Consider the following 22,738-nt stretch of genomic DNA (forward strand, 5'->3'; position numbering starts at 1 on the left):
GACCTCCGCAGCCGCACACTACCAACCCCTGGTATGCTCGAAGACATCAACCACAAAGCCATGCAGGTGGGCTCAGCAGTCCTCTGTTCCGGCTCCTTCCGGCAGCGGGACCCCGCCCTCTTCAGCGGTACTGACGATCATGATGCTGAAGACTGGCTCTTATCGTACGAGCGGTTGAGCACATATAACAAGTGGGACGATACCACCAAGTTGAGCAACATAATCTTTTATTTGACCGGCGTTGCCAACATGTGGTTTCGAAACCACAAAGCAGACTTCTGCACATGGACTGCGTTCAAGGCGAACCTCACCGAAGTGTTCGGACGGCCTGCTGTGTGTGTGCAAGCTACGCGCCAAACACCGCTTGCGTGAGCGCTCTCAGCAGTCGGGTGAGGCGTTCACAAGCTACATTGAAGATGTGGTAAACCTGTGCTCGCGCATCAATTCCCAGATGTATGAGGCTGACAAGATCAAACATTTTCTGAAAGGCATCGAAGATGACGCCTTTCAGATGCTGCTGTCGCGAGATCTCTGCACCATCGTCGAAGTCGTCAGTCTCTGCCAGAGCTACGATGAGCTGCGCAAGCAGAGGCTACTAACTTGACAGCACGCCGCGCCTGTTGAGTCGCTTGCCAGCCTGTCGACGGCACCCGGCTACTCGAAACTAAACATTTCATGCGTGAGGAAGTTGCACGTCAACTCTCGCTTCTGCCATCCCACTCCGTGTCATTTCCATACCTGGCGCCCGACCTTCACAATGTTATCAGCGAACAAGTGGCTGAGGCCCTTCCATCGGTCCCTCCACCAGCACCAGCACAACCGGCCATACCTGTCGCTGCATCCCATCCCTGACCTACTCTGCCACCGTCGCACGGCCGTGGCCGCCTAACTACTGCCCAACCTACGCTCCTCCAGCATCTGTGCCTCAATTCCTTCGCGCTCTGACGCCTTTTTTCCGACTGTTTCGACAATCCCTGGCGTACTGGTCACAACCGGCCTATTGTTACTCTTGTGGTCATTTGGCCCGGCTTTGCCGTCGTCGTGTTCCAGTCTCCCAAGTTGCCGGTTACTGGCCTCTTCCAAGTGAATACTCACCGCCAGCCGAGCCGCCAGAGTCGCCCTCTTTCACCTGATAGCACAACCTTCCCCACTGGCGTTCACCTTCTCCTTGCTGCCACTCCCTTTCTCCCATGCATCGGCGCTCGGGTATTTCACTAGAGGAAAACTGGACACCGCAGTTCCTGAGGCAAGAACTGTGCCACCAGCGAAATGTCAAGGCCACATTTATCTCTCTGAAATCTAATCGGTTTCCGTAGAGGGTGTTTCTGTTCTTTGCTTGTCGACACTGGTGCTGCTGTATCTGTTATGGCCACCACTTTTTGCCACTCCTTGTAAAAAAGTTACAACCCCACTTCCTGCATTCTTGCTGCACAACCACGCAGGCTATTGCGCCATTAGCGACGTGCACGCCTCGTGTCGTTATTCAGGACATTTTCTGCGTCACTGAATTCATCATTTTGCCAACCTGTTGTCATGAAATCATCTTGGGTTGGGACTTCCTGTCGCGCCATAACGCAGTCATCGATTGTGCTAGTGCTGAACTCGAGTTCTTTGCACTCAGGGGTTCCTTGTTGACCGATGCCCCTTCTACTGCTTCTGGCAAGGCCATCGTTGCTGAAGACACTAACCTGCCAGCGTGCTCTTCTGTTCTCGTGCCCATCACTTTTATTTATTTATTTATTCGAACCTCAAGGGTCCCTGACGGGACATTACATGAAAGGTGGGCGCAAGAACAGCGGTTAACAATGAATGTTACATGGGAATCAAGACGATGACATGGCTTCCTCGATGGCAGTCTTGAAATGGGCTGTATCAGGGGATTAGTGCTAAGTCGGAGGGAAGGTCATTCCAGTCGCGAGCTGTGTGAACAAAAAATGATTTCTGAAAAGTAGTAGTGCGGGCACGATGCAGGATGACGCTGTTTGTATGGCCTGTGCCGGGTATTCGACGTACTGGTAGAATGAGCTTGCTGTAATGGGGTGAACAATGGAAAAACCTGTGATAAAGGCAGAGACGTGAGATTCGGCGACGGCAAGCGAGAGAAGGAAGTTTTAGTTGGAACTTCAAGGCTGATATGCTAGAGTATCGCGAGTAGTTTGAAAGGATAAAGCGAGTGGCCCGATTCTGAAGATTCAAGAACTGAGGTAAGGTTAGACTGATGGGGGTCAAATATTGCGCAAGCGTATTCAAGTTTAGGGCACACAAATGTTTTATAAGCTAGTCATTTTAAGGGCACAGGGTAAGCCCTATACTTCCCATGCATTTTAGGCCATGTTGAGGTACATGTTTCTCACTAACTATTAACAGTAGCCTAATAATACATATATCATTGTTTGCCAAATTTTGTGCTCTTTTTACTGAATTAGAATATTTTAAATGTGTTGAAAATTCGATTTTTAATAAACTTTTTTCCGGTAGTACACAAATCTGGCCTTTCTTTGCGCATTTCAATATTCATAACAGAATAACTGCTCAGTGAAATTGCTTAATTCTAGTTCAGTAGTTGGCAACACTTATGTAGATGATTGCAAAAAAAAATCAGCCGTCTGTCTTGAAAGGCATTGGAAATAATGGTACCTTTGTAAGAAAAAACACTGTTTTGAGATAATAGAGCGTAAAGATAAAAAAGATGTGAAAAACCATTTTTTATTCGCAGAAACGCCTCCATAGTAATTGGTTTAATAGCCCCCTGCTTCGTAGTCACTGTCGCCGTCATTTTTTCGCTTTTCGGCTTGTCGTTTTGACTGTCGGGCCTCTTTTGTAAGCTGTCGTGTTGGTCGGTCCGCAAAGTACATGCGCTTATGGTCAGCTTCCCTCAGCCACTTGATGGTGTTGCTCCCTGGGTTCAATCAACACGCCTTCAAAACGTTGGCCCGTGCGATGCTACCATCATTAAATGAAAGAACTGCATCCAGTGTTGCCATCCGTAGGGTCCGAAGCCTAACAAACACATTCTTTGGCGCGCGTTCCCAAACAACATGGTTGAACGACTCATTTGCATTTTGAGTTCGCCCATGCAGGCACTTCTCTAGGAGCTCAGCCTTCGATAGCTCCCTATAAATGGGCTTGATAGCCTCCAAGACAGATGCAGGCAAACTCTCCTTGTGGAAAAATGGCTTGCCCTCTGACTGACTTCTGTTGAAGGCACACCACGTATCAGGTCCCTTTGGGCAAAGTCCATGGCATGGGTCATCGTCTGTGGCCGATAAGTGGAAGAAGGTTGCCCAAACGGCCTTTCGCATTTCATCCAGGTTTCCTACATTTCTTCTGATGGCCAAACCATAGTACGTCTGGAGGTTGTCTATTACTGCATCAGTCAGTCGGCCTCGGCCCGAGAGGCTCTTTCCATCAGAGAGTTTTCCTGCTTTGTTTCCTTTTTTTAGCCTTCGTAACCTTGTGCCCATCCTTTTTTGCACGTGCCCTCTGCACTCAACCTTGGATATTTCAACGGAATCACCATATGGCATTTGTGCCTTCACAGCCATAAAAGCCTTGCTGTCACCATCCCCAAGGTATTTGACGTATCGAACGCCGTGAAGCTCCTCACTCCTGCCGAAAATTTTCAGTGCTCCTGCGACTTCCATTCCACCGCTGGTGCCTTGGTAGTTGCTTTGGCACACCTCTCTATGAAGGGGGTCACTGTTTGTACCCTTGATGCTGCACTTTGGACAACGTTTAGACAAAACCTCCACATCCAGCACTTTCCCAGAGTCTACACTGGTCGCAGAGACTATGCCGTTATTGGAAGTATGGCCTCGCTTCTGCCAGCTTCCATCAAGAGCAACTGCGATGTCTTTATCCCCCTCATTCAGCTGCACAGCTTCGTCAGCTGCCCTTTTCATCGACTCCTGAGCAGCAGCTTCGATGCAATCTAGAAGCTCTTGATTGTATTTCGCAAACTTTGTCGGCGGCTTAGGAAGGTTTAGCATAGCACAGAATATATTTCCTGCAGCCATTCCCTTACCAATGGACCTCAAGGCATACACTAACCTGAGGTTGGCTTCATAGAGGCCAGAAGTAGGTAGTTTTCTTCGACGTCTCAAATCGTTGTGCGGCACTACACACTTCACAGTTCAAACTGTAAACGCTTGCAACACCTACCCATTTTGTCAAAATTTCGATGAGCTCAACACTTCCACCGCACTCTCTGCACACACAAATCTGTGTGATTGCGGCACAAATGCCGTCCATGTCCATTAAGGCATATTGGCTGCTGCTCTGTAGCACATCCTCTTCCTGGAAGCACAGAGAAAATCTTGAAAGCTTCGATGTCGAGGAGCTGGCGCGTTAGGCGTTCGGGATCTCATTCGGTCGTGGACATCCTTTTGCTTTTTCGCGATGAGCGTAGCGGTTGCCGTGAAATTCACGCCTGACGAAGGCCTTCTTTGCCCTGGGCATCTCAACTCATCAGCAGCAACCGACACCGGCACAATTTACAATACTGATCGAAAGGGATAGCACTCGGACGCAGCTGCATGAAGGTTGCAGAAACGTGGAAAAGAGGAGCTGTACAATAGTTGCCAGACAATTTTTTATATGTAGCTGATTTTAGAGAAGTTTTGAAATCAGGTGGTGGACTTTTTGGTTGAAAAAATTGACGTTAATCCTGAAAGGGGGCGTGGCCGCTCACTACTTGGTTTCGGAAAAAGCATTTTTCAGCCGTAAATATGGCTTTCTGAGGAAAGTGCGATCATGGAACATGTGTAGAAAGAATTGAACTTCTAAAATTCCAAAAGAAAAAAAAACGATTTTTTTCTAATTTTACCTTACCCTGTGCCCTTAAGGAAGAAGGTGTCATGCGCAGGTTACGCCGGAGATACCCAATTGCTCGATTAGATGACTTTATTATGTGGTTAATGTGGCAAGACCATGATAAGTCACTAGCGAGGTTAAAACCAAGATACTTAAAAGAGTTAGCGGAAATAATGGCACGATCGTTAATTTTATAAATAGGCGGAGTATAGTTTCGGCGGCGGTGAAAAGGAACTTGCACAGCCTTTGTAGTATTTAGGGACATTAGCCACGTAGTGCACCACTGCTGTATGTTATTCAGGTCATTATGGAGGATGTAAGTATCCTCGGCGTTAGTTATGGGGCGGTAGAGTACGCAATCATCCGCGAAAAGGCGGATGCTAGATGTTACTGTGGAAGGCAAATCGTTAATGTATATTAGAAAGAGCAAGGGGCCAAGAACTGCGCCTTGGGTACTCCTGAAAGAACGTGTAAGTAAGATGATGAGAAGCCATTAGCGGAAACAAACTGCATGCGGTCAGTTAAAAAGCTTCGAATCCAGTTCAAGACACTAGGATGAATGTTTAACAGGGACATTTTAAGTAGAAGGCGGGAATGGGGCACTTTATCGAAAGCTTTCTCGAAATCTAGAAATAGCACATCAGTTGGGATACTGCGGTCAATATAGGAATGAATGTCATGCAGGAACAAAGCTAGTTGGGTTTCACATGAGTGGTCTTTCCAGATTCCGTGTTGGTTTGGATGAAAAAAAATGACCGATGTTAGAAATGTGGCAACATTAGAGTAAATGACGTGTTCCATGATCTTAGAGCATACACTGGTAAGCGAAATGGGTCGATAATTACCTGGGGATGATCTGTCACCTTTCTTAAAAACTGGAATCACCTTCCCAATTCGCCAGTCATGTGGAACGGAGCCTGTATCAAGCGACTGTTGAAAAATGAGGGAAAGAATAAAACTGCAAACATGTTTAGTATTCTTTAAGACTTCTGACATTGTTTGCGACTGCAACATACTTTCTACACCATTACCCCTCTATATGTGCCGCAAGTACCTGCCTATACCTTACGCCACACTCACTCTGTTAGCTGGCCTCACCGCGTTGTTTGTGACCAATCCGTTTCCATATGGTTCCGCTGTGCGTTGCGGTGAGTACCTCGGTACCGTCTAGCTCATCTATTTCATTCTGTGTAGCAATGAGAATGATGATTCGCTGTCCTTCGACGTAAATGCCCACAGCCCACCGGTTCCTGCACTCGACACTTCGCCGCCAGACGTTTTCGTTTTCTCCATCGACGCCTTTCTCCCTGCACCTCAACGCACTCAACTTCTAGAGCTGGTTCATCAATTTCGTTCCTCCTTCGATTCACAACCCGCTTTTCTGCGCACATAGACTGTTGCCCACCACATCGACACCGGTGACCATGCCCCTCTGCGTCAGCGCCCATATTGTGTCTCCACCAGTGAACATCGAGTTTTTCACGAATAGCTTGACACCATGCTTCAGAGTGGCATGATTCAGGCCTTACACAGTCCATGGGTTTCACCCGTGGTACTCGTCAAGAATAAAAATGGCTCTATTCGTTTCCGTGTTATTACTGCCGCCTGAATAAGATCACGCGAAAGGGTGTTTACCCTCTTCCTCGTATTGATGATGCTCTGGACTGCCTACAAGAAGCGGAGCTCTTCTCTCCTCTCGATTTACGGTCTGGGTACTGGCAGGTTCCCATGGCAGCCGAAGATCGCCCTAAAACGGCATTTGTGACGCCTGATGGCGTGTACGAATTTAACGTCATGCCTTTCGGCCTCTGTAGTACTCCGGCTACTTTCGAGCGCATGACGGACACCATTCTGCGCGGCCTGAAGTGGAGTCGTGCCTCTGTTATCTCGACGACGTCGTAATCTTTTCGCCCGACTGAGATTCATCTGTCCCGGCTGAAGCACGTCTTAACCTGCCTTATAGACACCGGCCTTCAGCTCAACTTAAAAAACTTGATTTGGAGCTCGTTAACTGACAACTTTAGGCAACGTTGTGTCAAAAGAGGGCGTCCGTCTAGACACCACCAAGCTTCATGCTGTTATTGTGTTTCCAAAGCCTACTTTCGTTAAGGAACTGTGCAGCTTCCTATGTTTTTGTTAGTATTTTCAACGTTTTATTTGCAACTTTGCCCCCAATCTTATTGTTGCCCCTTTAACACAGCTTGTCAGCAGCAATGTGGATTTTTCAAGTTGGTCGTCTGCATTCGACGACGCCTACAACACCTTGAGCAGTCTCCGCACGGCACCACGAATCTTGCGCCACTTCGACCCGCAAGCCCCAACCGAAGTACACACGGACGACAGTGGTATTGGGCTCTGTGCTGCGCTTGCTCAGCGCAAGTATGGATGCAAGGAATATGTGGTTGCTTATGCCAGTCACGCCCTCATGGAAGCCAAATCCAACTACCCCGTGACAGAAAAAGATTGCTTGAACATTGTCTGGGCCCTTGGAAAGTTTCTACCTTATCTCCATGGCCGTCATTCTGACGTGGTCTCCGACCGCCATGCCCTATGTAGGATTTCTCCGTTAAAAAATCCCTCCGGTTGCCTGGCTCGGTGGGCTCTGCGTCTACAATATAACATACGTGTCGTTTATCGGTTGGGCCGCAAGCATCAGGATGCTCCCCACTACCGGCTGCGATTGCCAGCCTCTGCGCCCTAGAATCTGCTGGGCCTTCGCTCATCACCTGAAAAATGTCTTCTGAGCAACATAAAGATCAATGGATTGTCTCTCTTCAAGGCAATCTCTCCGATCCATCAACGGCTCCAGCGTCTTGCGCCCTTCGTTACCAAGCTTCACATTTTGTAACTCATGATAACTGATGGACGGAAATGGCTTCTCGTCATTCCCCGACATCGCCAGTCCCAAATCTGCACCTGTTTCCACGCTTACCCGGAATGCGGCCACATGGGAGTATTCAAGACGTATGCTTGAATCCGTCTCCAGTAGTACTGACGCGGCGTTTATAATTTCAACGTCAAGTACATCCGCTATTGACCGTCCTGCCAACGCCGCAACAATGAAGTTGATAAGACTCATTTTGAAGTCACCTGTTTTCGGGTAGGAGAAAGAAAGGGAGAAATCTTGGCGCTCTTTCCTTTAGGTTGAGTGCATTTTTGTAAAAATTTTGCATATCAAGCACAGACTTTATATACAGCTTATTAAGATGCAAGACATCATTGATTTTTTTTCGCAGACAATCGCTCGGTCCAAGTGCAACCTGAAATCAAAAACGTTAAATGATATGTTACATAAGTTCCTTGCATCTAACACAGCAGCTAACGCGCCAAAATATTGCTTCCTTTGCTGTGCAGCACAATTCCAGCACTCTGCCAGAGACTGACGAGCAGTTCATCCAAAGCAATCAAATGCTGCAGTGTATATTGCTCACTCTTTCTGCCATTTGTTCTTTAATTTGTTATGTATCGACTTCATGCAGTCTTTAAAAGGTATGTCCACATGTTTTATTTCACCATTTTGAGCTCGCACTGCTGATGAGTCTGCTCTCTCATTACCCTCTATGCCGACAAGGCTCGCGACCCAGTAGAACCTTATAATATGTCCTTGTGTTGCGACTTTTTCTATGCTGTGTATGATGTGGCCTACTAAGCTAGGGTTCAATTGCATTTCTTGACTGCAGCGCTGTGAGTAGGCTGAGGGAATCTGTGTATATTATACTGTTCTCGATGTTCTCGTGTACTATTTTGTCCACAGCCATACACACTGTATAACAGTCCGCAGTAAAGATTGATACATAACTTGGCAATCTTACAATTGTTTCCCATTTCCCCTGTACTACGGCACTGCCAACGTGCATCGTTGTTTCAGAGCAATCTGTGTAAAACTCCATGTAGCTTAAATATTTCTCTTTCAAAGCCAAGTATTCTTGTAGTAGATGTTCACGCGGTGTTTATTTTTTACGAAACTGTGTTAGCGTGAAGTCGCAAGCAGCGGAAAGACAGTACCATGGTGGCAATGGATCGTGCCTCGGGGCAATTTTTGGTACAGCATCTAGTATTCCGAGTTCGTGACATGCATCTTCAAAGCGTAGTAACAAAGGTTTGATCAATTGTGGTTTATTATTGAACAGTCTTCTAGATGTGTACTTGGTAACTATGGGGTAACAAAGGTGTTTTGGTAAGGATCTTACTTTCAGTACATATGCACAGGTAAGTATTGCTCTTCTGTTTGCAAGAGATGGTTCATTTGTTCCTACATATAGACTATTTACGGGGGATGTTCTGCATGCGCCAGCTGATATACGAAGACCCATGTTATGTACGGGATCCAGTTATTTTAGGTATGATGGTCTTGCAGACCCATACACAATGCATCCATAGTCCAAAGTTGGCCGTACTACGGAGCGGTAGATCTGTAAAAGGCATAACAAGTCGGACCCCCAGTGTTTCCGTGAGAGTACCTTCAGTATGTTTAGAGCCCTAGAAGCTTTCTTTTTGAGGCTGTTTATGTGGGGTAAGAATTTGAGCTTTCTGTCAAAAGTTATGCGTAGGAATTTATGCTCGTTTTACTTGTACAACACTTTCATTCAAGTGCAGGTTGGGATTAATCTGCATGTCTCTTTTCAGTGAGAAAAGGACAGCAACTGTTTTTTGTGCAGAGAACTTATATCCGTTTTGGTATGCCCAACTCGCTAGTTTGTTCAGTGTAAGTTGTACCTGTCTTTCGCATGTTGATAAGCTAGAAAATGTGCATGAAATTTGAAGGTCGTCAACATATACGGAATACCTGATAGACTTTGGAATTATTCGCGATATTGAGTTCATTTTTACAATACAGAGTGTGGTACTTAGAATACACCCCTGCAGAACGCCGTTTTCTTGGATGCTTTTTTTCGAAAACGTGCAACCAAGACATACACGAAAGGAATGGTAAGAAAGAAAGTCTTTTAAACAGTTCAGCATCCTGCCACGGATGCCTAGATCCGCGAGGTCACGAAGAATCCCCCCATACCTCCAGGTGGTATCATAAGCTTTTTCCAAGTCAAACAATACTGCCAGACAGTGCTGCGTATGAATGCTTCGCGGACTGCGTTTTCAAGACGGACGAGATGGCCGTTTGTACAGCATGCTTTTCTAAAACCACATTGGTGGACATCAAGAAGTTTTCGCGATTCAAGGATGAGCATTAACTTAATATTCAGCACAGTTTCAAAACTTTTAGCAAGACAACTCGTAAGTGCTATTGGCCTGCAACTACCAGCCGAAGTTGCCCGTTTTCCAGATTTCGGGAATGGCACAACCATGGCGTTTTTCCACGCTTCTGGCATTTTTCCGGACTGCCATATTTTATTGAAGAATTTTAGAAGAGCTTCTACAGCATCTTCGGAGAGGTGAGCAAGCATTTCATAATGTATTTTGTCTGGGCCTGGTGCTGTCTGTTTGCCGGCCGAAAGTACTGTACGGATTTCTTGTAGAGTAATTAATTTATTGTAATGTTCATTTGCTCTGCCACTTGTCGGCAGTCGTTGTTTTTCTCTTGTGGTCTTGTACTTTATAAATGACTGGGTGTAGTGTGAGGAGCTAGAAACTGGCGAAGTGTTCCCCTAGTTTGTCGACCTGTTCGCTAATGCTTGTTTGCGTGTCCGGAGCTGTTAGGAAAGGTATTGTGAAAGGAGTAAAGCTGCCATTAAGTTTGCGGACTTGCTCCCACATTTGCTTTGATGTAACTGAAATATTTATTGGCGACACATAGTTTTTCCATGAACTTTTCTCAGCGTTGCGACGTATGTACCGTGCTTTTGCTCTCACCTTTTTAAAATTTATGAGGTTGTCGTGTGTGGGGTACCTTCGAAAAGTTCCCCAGGCTTTGTTTTGTTTTTTTGCTTCTCTGCACTCTTGTTTGTACCAGAGCTTATTTTGTCGTATTATTCCTGACGACTGAGGAATGGCTAGACGTGCGGCCGCAATGATACATGTTGTAAATATTTCATTTAGTTTATCAACGCTATGATTATGAGAAAATATTTTCTCCAGACAGGCCCTTTCTTGAAATAGTGGCCAGTCCGCTAAGTGCAGTTTTCAACGGCGTGGTTTAGTTGTAATGATTGGTGGCGGTAATGAAAAGTTAATTATCACTGGAAAGTGATCATGGGTTATCAAGAATATTCCACTTAAAATCTGTAAAAACGGATGGAGAGCTAAAAGATGTCTATGCAACTCATCTTACCTGAGGATGAAGAGCAATATGTGGGTTTGCCTGTATTGAGCAAGCAAACGTTGTTGCACAGAATAAAATCTTCTAAAACCCAGCCTCTAGTATCCGTCTGTTCTCTCCACCAAAATGGGGAGTGTGCATTAAAATCTCCGACTACCACATATGGCTCTGGTAACTGATTAAAAAGTGCTTGTAGGTCATGGAGTGTTACTGTGAGGTGTGGTTGAAGATACACTGCGCATATGGTAATTGTTTTGAAGCTAATGACAGTGACTGCAACGGCTTCATAATTCGTCTGGAGCTTGATTTCACGCGTTGAAACACGGCTCTGAACTACAACAGCAACGCGTCCAGAGAGCGTATTCGCCTGCTCACGGTCATGGCGAAAGACTATACTTTTTAAATATATTTTTGTGTAAGGGTCCCAAATTGGTCTCCTGAAGGCACAGTGCCACAGGAGACAGATAATGTAAGAGATCTGATGCATCACCATAGTTATTTAAAATTCCACGGCAGTTCCAGTGGATAAGAAATGCCATTAAAAATTTTTAAGGGGATGTATTCAGAACCTCAGGTCCTTCCTTGTTGAGGGCCTGTTATCGTGATTTTTTTTATTTTTTTCGGTCAAGGGAGCCCTGCCGCCGTTGCGGCCGAGGCGAGCTCTGAGTTGTATCCATCGCCTGAGTGGAGGTGCTGGAGTTCCGTGGGGAACCCACGGGCAGGAGGGTGGTGGACTTCTCCCGAGTGGGAGAAGCCTTGCGGGCTGCCGACTTGGAGACCGACGGGCCCGTTTGTGGGGGTGGCATAGCAGCTCTCGCTGCATCTGCCAGGGGCGTGGATGGCCCTGCCTCAACCTCACTTAGTGTGAGCTGGACAGGTGCAGAAGGCCGCTGTGGTGCACCGCGCCCACGCACATCGGCGAAGTTTGTATGTGCGGTGAAAGAAAATGTGCTTAGAGTCATTGCGTAACGCTGTCTTGCCTCTTTAAATGTAACATTATCTTTGGTTTTGATGGTAATAATTTCCTTTTCTTTTTTCCATGCAGGACGCGATCTTGAAAAAGCGGCGTGATCGCCTTCGCAGTTTTCGCAGCGTGGTGCAGAATCGCAGTCTCCGGATTTATGATCATTAGATGCACATTTGGCACATGTATAGCGGCCGCGACAGCTTTGGGAGCCGTGGCCAAACCCTTGGCATTTGAAGCAGCGTCTGGGCTTAGGGATATATGGTCGGACGGATATTTTTGCGTACCCTACCTGGATTGATTCGGGGATGGTGCAGGAAGCAAAGATCAGTACCAGGTAATTCGTTGGAATTTGTTTTCTTTGCGTATTTTTATTCTATATACATTGGTTACATTTTCTTCGGACAGTCCTTCCAGCATTTCCTCTTCTGTCAGGTGCAAAGGTCGTTGTCGGAGATGACACCACGTAGTGTTTAGCGATCTATGGGGTGTTACAGCCACAGGGATGTCACCGATAGTTTCGATGTCTGCCAGTTTTGAGATTTGAATGTTGTAAACAAGTTCTAGCAGGTCTCCACTAGCCAGTTTTGTTACTATGTGCTTCGAACCTAATGATTCTGTGAGAAATTTTTAAACTATGAATGGGGATATTAGTCTAGCTGGCTTTTCTTTTCGTTCACTGTGCACAATATGGTACTTTGGGAAAGTTTTCTTTTTGTCGAAAAATTGTGGACACATCGGTCCGCCATCTTCTCAGAGGACGATCATTTGAAAGAAAAGAGGTAGCCATAAAAATAAAATGTGTTCTTCGGCCATGGTGCCAGCCACCCACCATGGAGCCCAAGGGGACAGGACAGGAATTTGTAAACAAGCCCAGCCCACGCCAGCTGTACACCACTGCTATTACAAAATATGACGCAACTCGGGGTGGTTGGCCACACAAGGTTAACCCTCGCTGCCTATGAAAAGTGAAAAAACCGAGAAGGGAGGAGGAGACAGGAAAGTTCTAAGAAAGATGATAGGAAAGTGAAAGACACAGGGGAGGACAGGAAAAGGCGACTGCCAATTTCCCTCGGTCGGGCCAGGCCGGAGGTGCCGTCTACAGGAAGCTGGGCCCAAAGTGGTGTGTTGCCTCTGCCGAGGGGCCTTAAAGGTCCAAACGCTCGGCATCGGCTTAACCACCAGGATCCCCTTTTCCCCGGACTCGGCAATGCCACGCACGGCGAAGTGCAGGTGCTCGTGTCCGTGGTGATGCACTGTTCACCATCATCCCCCTGGGGGGGGGGGGGGGGGGATGTCCCTGCGGATGCTCGGGAACCTGTGGTATCGCCACTCACCAACGCTTGCAAGCTGCAGGCGGCCCTCCTGCGGGGAAGAGCACATTTTTGGTTCACCATGCTTGTTTATATTTATCGGATTCTTTCTAGACATGCCTTGAATCCAGTACTGCTTCTAACCAAAAACAAATGCCTTCTAGTGATTCCGAACGTTAAATTACAATTTTAAACACTTCAGAAGCTGCTTATACACTTTATTCTTATGGTGTCCTCGGCTGAGCCACACTGCCTCCGTGGTGGTGCTCAGGAAGTGACGTCAAATTGTATGCGAGTTGCTCTTCACGGTGTCAGCCGAACGTGTGGCGGCATGCAGCGTGTTTCTTTCACCTCTAGTGCCCTCTGTGAAGCGCGCACGGAATTTGAGTTCAGGAGACGACAGTTCAGCGAAAGTCATCGCCTGTGAGAAGGGTTGCTGGTGCTGCTGCACAATGAATTCAGTTCAGCTATATGACGACGGGAAATGTTTTAAATGTGAGCTTACAAACGAAGAACTGCCAATTCTTCAGGCAGGTAAGAAAAAAAACTCCTTACTTTGAAGGATACGGGATGGGGAATGAAATGAACTTGAACTGCAAGGAGCCAGCCTGGGTTTTCATGGGTTGCTAATATTTGCGCGTTTTTCTGTCATTGAATATTAGATCCACCTAAAGTGCAAGAGTTTACAGCAACACTTCAAGAGGGCCAAGAGACATCCAGAGGGGATGACTTCGCAGGTAAGACGTCTGTTTAAAGCTGGCGCATATTTTACATCATTAAATTGCAGCGTACAAAAATGGGACATCGAGTTACAGGAGTCGTGGAAGTGTTTAAAACTGACTGAAAGTCACAACGACATTAATACAGGAATCTAAGAGAACGGGGAAAAAAATTTACTTGCAGGTGTGGCAACTCGACTCGTAACCTGATTTTGCCGTGTCCCAGCCGGGTCCGCAGTATGCCCGTAAAGCAGACTACTGAAACCATTCGTGGAGAGCGCGACGTAACAGCGACACGCCGTGAAGGCCGGTGTCCGGTGTAGTTCTCGAATATTGCTGTGCAATGCATGTTCTTCTGTCCTCTTTCAAAGTTAGCAGCCATTGAATCGATGTTAATTAAAATATCTGATCTTCAATAAAGACGTCATTTTCTGACATGACCTGAAATGTGCGTCACCTAATGCGTATGCCGAGGGCGGCTTCATGTGGGGCAATGCATGGAGGGGGCGGTTAGGGAAAAGCATAACCTGTTAAACTGCATGTCATCAAATTTTTCGGTCCAAAAATAAAATGGTGAAGGATGCGGTTTGCCCATGCAGAAATCCCCGACCCGTTGTCCGCCCCTGGATTGCAGGACGCATATATTATAAATGAGGTTCAGCAATTAAATTAAACATATGAAATAAAACTTTTGCAATTGTGTTTTGTAAATTCATTTCAACCCCTTTATTCATTGTTTTGGCAGCGTTCAACTCACATACTGTATTATTTAAGTAGCCAATTACATGACACACACAGACACAGAGAGCTCGTTTTGGATTTAGTTGATTAAAAACGTCACTGAAATGAAAATAACCATGGCGAGCATGCAAGGAACAAAAATTAAACTAACCTTATATGTAAAGAAAAAAAATGAGTGAGACCCATTGCAACACATATGCGTATTTAAAAATAACATACTTTGTGCTATACATGCAATATGCGAAACAGTAAAGAATTATAGTATACAGTACGTCATATCTGTTACAGGTGGAGAGCTTTCCGGCAAAGAATTTGTCTCCGTGTGGGACGAAAAAGAAACATGCCTGCTTCTTGAAAAAGTTGCCCTTTACATGCCCGACGTGAGCCCCATGAAGAAATTCAAGGACAAAAAAGCATGCGGGCTGCGATCCCGGCAGAAGTGGAAACAGTGACACGAAAGAAAAGAACCGCGTTGCAGTGTGAAAACCGCTTTAAGACGGTGAAGAAGCACGCGAACGCGCGTGTATGCCCCGAGATACTGTGAGGTGTTGGGCGAGTTGAGCGCATGACACCGGCACCGAGTACAAGCCAGGCCTGCACATCAAATAACGGGGCGGCCAGTGTAGCAGCCCCACGTACTGGCGCTGACACTGCGGAGGCTGCGCCTCCAGCCGCGAAGAAAACAAGGCTCACTCTAGGCGAGGTTCTTTGGAATACACACAAGGACAAGGAGGAGGCCAGGGAGATGAGGCACAAAGAAAAGATGGAGCTAATCAGAAGCCTCCTCTCAAAAGATGTGACTTTTCCAGTTGGTGTATTGAGCTCCGAAGTGTTTTTGTTTTTGTGTTCGTTTTTTTCTTTGATAAATGAAATAAAAGCCTTCCATACGTTGCATATATGTCGTTCTCCTCAAGAAAAAGATTGCGCCAAAGCTCGCCTTTTCACTTCGCTAAGTTGCCTCAGCAGTCTCTCTGTCGTGGCGTGTTGTTGGTGCTGTGGTCGTCTGTCAACTGTACTTCTTCATGGTTCTCATATCCGTTCATTATGCAAATATTGTGGAGCACACAGCAGGCGATAATGAATTTTGTGGCCCTCTCCATTACGTGAAACTCGAGGTGCAGCAACTGCCGATATCTGCATTTCAGAATGCCGAAAGTGTTCTCGATCCGTGCTCGCGTTTGGCTCAATTTGAAGTTGAATCTCCTTTCCAGTAGAGTCATGCGTCCGTGGTCGTGGAACGGCGGCATTATATACTCGCGGAGAGGTCACGCTGCATCTCTGAGAACATAGAATCGTCCCGCTTCACGTGCTGCAGGCAACTTCTCACTCAGAAAAGAGTAACTGTATACGTTGGCGTCGTGGAACCGTCCCGTGGGACCACAAAACACATTCTTTTCTCGTTGCAAACTTCTTGAAGGGCATGCCATGTCAAGGTAGGCATGTCATGCCTGTCGACAAAACTGGCCTTGATTCTGTTGTCTGGACACCGTGCAGGAATGTGGGTGCCGTCAATAGCTCCCAGCACGTCTGGAAATCCAGCGATCTAAAAAAAAGGAAAACAACAGGACAGGCACCACTATATCACAATGCGCTGACGATTATGAGGCGCGCGAGGATCGATCCTTCAGCTAAATAATGACGTGAAAGTACGCGTGGTTAAATCTATACAGCGCGGTCCCAATCTTCCTACAGAAAGACGCATGCGATATTCCATCCCTGCCACTTCATCGTGCTTGCAGTTGATTTACCATTCATTCGGTCTCGTACGTGCGAAGCCGTGACCTATAGTTGCAGCTAAAACATAACCACGAACACGAACTAATAAACAGTGAAAGTTAGGATATAAACAATCATCTTTTTAATTATCAGCTAGCATATACACGCCATTCACAAATTCAAAATGCACCTGCATTAGCGCAATAATTCTACCGGAAAAAAAAAAACAACATATTTCCTTAAGATTCTGCAGGAAAGCATACTTGCCGCTTTGAAGTCCGAGCTCGTCTGGAGCTTCTCTGCCTCTGTTCCGGGCATCCTTATGTACATTGGAACAACGTCCTCCAAAAAGCCTGCAACTCTGTCGACCACCACACTATGTAGTGTGCACTCTGCCATTCCAAACAGCTGTGCTACAAAAGGTGGCTTCCCAGTCAAAAATTCCTTCAAAATGCCTTCAAGGGACCAACAGGATTCTTGACTGTCCATCAGCACTTCTTGTCTGCATTTCTACATGCACATGCTCGAGTCTGAAGGTCTTGAAGGAATCTGCATTGGCTGCTCTGTTTGTAATGGCACGAGCCTGAAGGTGCTGAAGGCATCTCCATTGGGGCCCTGTTGGTACTGGCGCGAGTCTGAAGGCATTTACATTGGAGCCTGTTTGTGTTGGCGTGAGTCTGATGGCGCTGAAGGCACATCCATTAGCAGCCCTGTTAGCACCGGCGCGACTCTGACGGTCCTTCAGAAACCTGCATGCAGCTGCTGTGTCTGCGGGCGTCGTTCTGAAAGTTCTGTATGCATGGGGCTTCGTCTGCATGGCTGCCATCTCTTCGGCGGAAAATTGTACTGGCAATCAAGCTTACTTAATTGTACGTGCGAATCAGCACGAATCTTCTTGTATGACCAGCATAAGTGCTCACAAAAGACCATTTATGTGGCCAAAGCAGCTTACGAAATTTATGGGGGTTATACACGTACGCAGGACGTACTACACGCAAACAGACGCGTACGTGCTTACGATACAGAGCATGAAAATCCGTCAGCTCACGAAATCGCGGTAGGGCACATTGCGCGATCTCATATTGTCGTGCGCTGCAGCTTTTAAAATTTATTCCACTGGCTCGATCATTTTCGTATAACAATAATATTGCACGATAAACGTCTCAAGTTTGACAACTGTAGTTATCTGGTTTGGCCAAGTGTACGTATACATGTACGTGCACGATGTGCGTGCAAGCCCAAATCGATCGTGCCTAATTGGAGCGCTTCCACTGAGGCAGACGTCTGCGTTTCGTCAAGCGCATGCATATATGAAACCGCGCATATGCATTGGCGAAAACCCGGCTTTGGCGGCTTATCTTCCTTCGTTCTCGGCGCAGACGATTCCGGCCTCGCAGCATGCATGCTCGGCGCGAAGTGCAGCTATATCACAAATGCATTGCGCAGTTTTATCTCCAATGAATTGCAATTGACGCAAATGAATTTTAAAGCCACTGCAATAAGTTGCACACCACAGCGTCTGTTGCGCCCAATACGCGCAGCTAGCGCGCAAAAAAAGAAAGGAGTTTTGGTATTGACACTTTATATAGACTCGATCCTCCGTCTGTTATTCACTCCATGCAGTGAATCCGCGCTGTCAGACGGGCTAATTCAATACCAGAGAGTACGCGCGCATGCATGTGTGTGCGGCGCAGTGGTTACACGGCCGGGCAAACTATGCTACGCATATGCACCTGCCCTCACATTTTCAGCAAGGTGCAGACGCTCCATGCATGCTCGCCCCGATCTCGAAAGAGCAAAGCATGCAGACGCGCATGCGCGCACCGATTTTCATTAAGAGATGAGGAATTCGCGCATCATTTTAGTCGGGGATTCTATTAAATGCAGCGCTCAGCTTACTGCGCTGCAAGAGCGCAGCGAATGCACATCTACTCGGGCTACACGACACCGCAACTCTACTACAATTTTTTTCCCCCGAAGATAAGGCCGCGGCGCGACGTTTCGATAGAAAGAATTTTCACGACGCTGGAAAGCGCTCTACATTCGCGCTGTCGAAGCCGGCCGCTACGCCGAAGATGCATAATATATTTATAGCTGCATACGCAAACTCGAGCTCAATTCGGGTTAGCTCGTCTGCACTGCGGGTATGTGCATACCACGTCCATGCTCATATATATGAAGCGCTTGTGGTGCCCGCTCTTTGTGGCACTTAATTGCGATAGCACGCACGCACATTTCCACGTGCGCACCCTTCGCGATACAGCACGTCGACGCGTTCGACTGATACCTCAGACTCGCACCTGCCGTACGAACATGACTCGCGCTAAATGCGCGTAGATTAGCACATCTGTTCAATGAACGCAGTATTTTGTATAAACTGGTTATGTTGCCATATTCAGGGCTTTTTTTTTTCTCCTGTACCAGTGCACTCACCGCGGCTCGTTTTTCTTTGCGCGTGCATGCGTGTGTGTTTACACATCTGGATCAGACGCATAAAATAATGTTGAATTCCAATGGCAGATCGAGAGCACTCCGCCGGATCACAAACGGAGCGCGTAGTTCAGCCGGAGATCACTCCCTCCCATTTTGCCAATAGAATGCATGCGCTCCCGCGGGGGCACTTCAGCGCAAGAATAGCTCCAAGTTCAGGCAACATGGCGGCGCCCTTCGAAGCACGGCCTCTCGCTTCACCAGCGATTCGTCCTTGCCGCCACACTGTCTCTCACGTTCACGGCAAACAAAAGGCGCACGAAGCTTTCGCTTTGTGTGATGATGCCCGCACCACAAAATTCTAGTGATGAAACGCGCCAAATTTTCAGATTGCTTCTTTATTTACAGACCTGCTAGACTTGAAGAGTACGCGTCGTCTGACGTCAGAAAGCGCGGGAGGTTCAAACAAGTCAACGATTTTGGTCTAAAAAGCGGTCACAAAGAATTGACCGCGAGGGAATTGACATCCCGTTAAGAAAATTTTTTTGTTTTAACTTGTGCGGACGCGAACAAAACGAAAAATAATTACATTTGGGAGAATTCAATTTAAAAAAAGTAAAAAAATACTGCTTGTAGGTTTCCCGGATCACCGCGTAGCGACGACAGGAAGTTGGCGTATGCGTCAGGACGGATGCAGCCGGTCATGACCAGAAGCAGACGCGGGCAAGTAAAACGTCGCGCGAGGTTCCGGTCAAATCTGCCGATTTCGGCGGAGCAAATATCGCTGCTCCACGGAGCGATCCGGGATCGACGTCTGATCCCGATCTGCCATTGGAACAGACAACTCGCACTCCCATTTTGCCTTTGGAATACGATTGCTCCCAACAGAGCAGAAAAACTTGATCCGGATCTGCCATTGGAATTCAACATAAGTGCGAGCACTAAGAATTGAGGACGTCCCTGGTATATATCCCATTTATTTATACCCATTGCATCCGGACAGCAAGTGGACCCGGGGGTAATGAGCAAGAAGAGAATATACAAAAATTGAATTCTTGATCATTAAGCAGCAAATTATGAAACACACTTCATAGATCCCAAAACAAAATGAACAAACTTAGAACGTGTTGCCGGGCTAGTTGGTTCAATACTTCAGTTGGTTCAGTTGGATAGTTGGTTCAGTACGGGATGAGTGCAAACTTACAACTGATTTTATTCAACAGACACATCACATATTTGAAGGAAAAAGAATGCACTTTGATCATGCGCAGTGAAAGGGTACAGCATATGACAATCAGTAGCACACCAAGGACAGAACTTACATCGTCTTATCGAGGAAGGCTACAATTAATCGAAGAATCACTGATACATGCATCTCTTCTTTTCTTTATGAAAAAGGCTTCCATAACTCCACGTGCGATTGAATCGCAACTCTTGCCCAGAACTCTAATCTCATTCAGCTGTGGCCGACAGTCACTGCAGGACAGGCAATGCTTAGCCAAATTAGATCCTTCCCCCGTTGTTAGTGATAACCCTTGTTCCCGTGTACGATCGTTCAAGCAGCGTCCAGTCTGGTCTACGTATGTTTTCCACAAGTCAGTGGTATTTCGTAGACAACTCTGACGCCACATCCCACAAAAGGCCTGGCGTGCTTTTTGTCACAACCGCCTTTCTTTGTTCCTTTATTGGTGATGTGGGGGCATAGTTTACAAGTTTGCACGGTGCTGTAAACACCATTCGCAAGTTGTACTTTCCCGCCACCTTCTTCAGGCTGTGTGATACTTTGTGCACATATGGCATGACTACTGGCCTTGCTTTGCTTTCAGCCTTCATTCTGTGAGGACACGATTTCATGAGGGCAGGCTGTAGACACAGAGCAGCAATCCCCTTTTAACAGTTTTTGAGTGTTTCGAGCTATAAGGTAACAGATCTTATTCGGCTCTGGGGTGGTACTACCAGCACACAACATTGTTCGAAAAGATTATGTGGATGTCTAAAATTGTCTAAAAATGAACAAGCATTAAGGGGCAGCAAGCAGATTGTCAAAATGCATGATAGTTATATATGAAGGGAACTTTTTATACAAAGGAGAAAACACGCTCTGGCAAGATTAAAATCTGAGTCTTTGCAGCCTATATCCCATATAGGCTGGACCTGGCACCCAAAGACCTAGCAGCCGAACATTAACATCGTACCGCAAAACATATGCATAGCGAATCCCTGATTGACGTACATGCAGGCCCTCAGCAGGCAGAGAACTTCCAGCTCCAAACATCAATCACATCATGATAACGGGACAATTTACAGCCACAACAAACATCACCATAGCAGCCAACGTAGAGGCATTAGCCACTAAAATTGACAAACTAGCCAAAGCTGTAGCTTCCATATGACAGGCCCTTCAGCAACAGACAGAACTCAGTCAAAAATGTGACAAAGTGAAGCAAAAACCATAGACAACAGCACACACCTGAATAACAAAAAGTCACTTAAGAGCCACATTATCACATGGTACAAAGATAACTGCACTGAAAACACACTCATATACTGAAGGCAAAAAGCAAGGCGCCTGTGTACTGTCGATATCAGTGCACGTTAAAGAACCCTTGGTGGTCGAAATTATCTGGATTCCTCCACTACACCGTCCCTATAGCCAGGGACACTAAACACCATTAACAAAATGAAACCAACACTCATGAATTGCACTAGTCATACAGAGTGTGTTGGAAAGTAATGCAATTTTATCCATAGAAAAAATTTATACAAGATATCATTACAAACGTTTAATATTCTTCTAAGTAGTCCCCTTTAGCATCTACACATTTTTGCCAGCGACTCTGCCATGCATCCTGGAAGGCATTGACAGGAACCCTTTTAGAGCCTTTGTCACGGCGGCTTGGACTGCTTCGATGCTGCCAAAACAGACTGCTTTCAGGGCGCTATTGATTCTCGGGAACAGGAAAAAGTCTGCCGTAGCTAAGTCAGGATAATAGAAGGGCTGGGGCAACGTCGCCAAGTTCTGCTTGCCCAGGAACTCCCATACGCGCAGAGAAGTGTGGCTGGGAGCATTGTCGTCGGAGAGGTACCAATTGATTATCGGGTCTGGAAATGAGCTTTGATGTCAGACACAGAGCAGATTGAGGGACATTGCTCAGAAGAAAAGTGTCTCTCCAAAGCATTCTTCATGTACATTTACTGCTGGACAGACTACTAAGGATTTTAACACTGCAGAGGATTCTCTGGGCCTGTCGCGCATTCAAACCATCTCTTAAATGCAAGCTTGAAATCATCCTATTTCGTGAGTGGACTAGCTGTAATCATCACTGCATTATCTGCACAAATCAGGAAGTGATAGGTAATCATGTGAAACCACCGTGGTACCATAGCACTGAATTATTGGTTTCGTTAATGAATGTTTTTTCCCAGCTTCGTGCAGGACAGGAACTTGGAAGGGTAATGAAAAAAGTTGGGAATGAGAGTTAGGGCTGTGCAGTGAATTTTTGTGCAGAAAATGATGGGGGCAATGTTAGCAGCCTTAGTGCTAACAATTTGAGTAATGCCAGTACTACAGGATGTTCCAAATTATTCTGTAGTTTTTTTTAGCTTCGTGAAACATACAGCAGTGCAGTTTGTGCAGGTGGAGTATATGCCCAGGCGGACGTTATTTACGTGATAAAGTGGGCCCAGGAAGTTCAAGAGTTGCAGCAAATAGCAGTGGTTCAAGCCATTCAGGTGAGCCCAGGCTCCTGCAATATATGCTGACTTCAAATTGGCATCTATGTTTCACTCATTGACCTCATGTCTTTTGGCCTGGGCTCTCGCGGTGGCT

At 46.5% G+C, this 22,738-nt stretch overlaps 1 protein-coding gene across 6 annotated transcripts in view; it reads right to left on the minus strand.

Annotated features, from left to right (window-relative positions):
- The window catches only part of LOC144121684 (uncharacterized), a 228,049-nt gene that overhangs the window by 48,149 nt on the left and 157,162 nt on the right, over positions 1-22,738 (minus strand). For 5 of the 6 annotated variants that reach the window (XM_077655035.1, XM_077655033.1, XM_077655029.1 and 2 more), the window contains exon 3: positions 13,328-13,355. The exons of the other annotated variant lie outside the window; for it this stretch is intronic. In XM_077655035.1, the coding sequence (XP_077511161.1) occupies positions 13,328-13,355 (28 nt within the window). The remainder of the gene's footprint in view (positions 1-13,327; positions 13,356-22,738) is intronic. 6 annotated transcript variants of the gene reach the window in all.

The sequence above is a fragment of the Amblyomma americanum genome, chromosome 2 (genome assembly GCF_052857255.1).
Source record: "Amblyomma americanum isolate KBUSLIRL-KWMA chromosome 2, ASM5285725v1, whole genome shotgun sequence".
NCBI classification, from domain to species: Eukaryota; Metazoa; Arthropoda; class Arachnida; order Ixodida; family Ixodidae; genus Amblyomma; species Amblyomma americanum.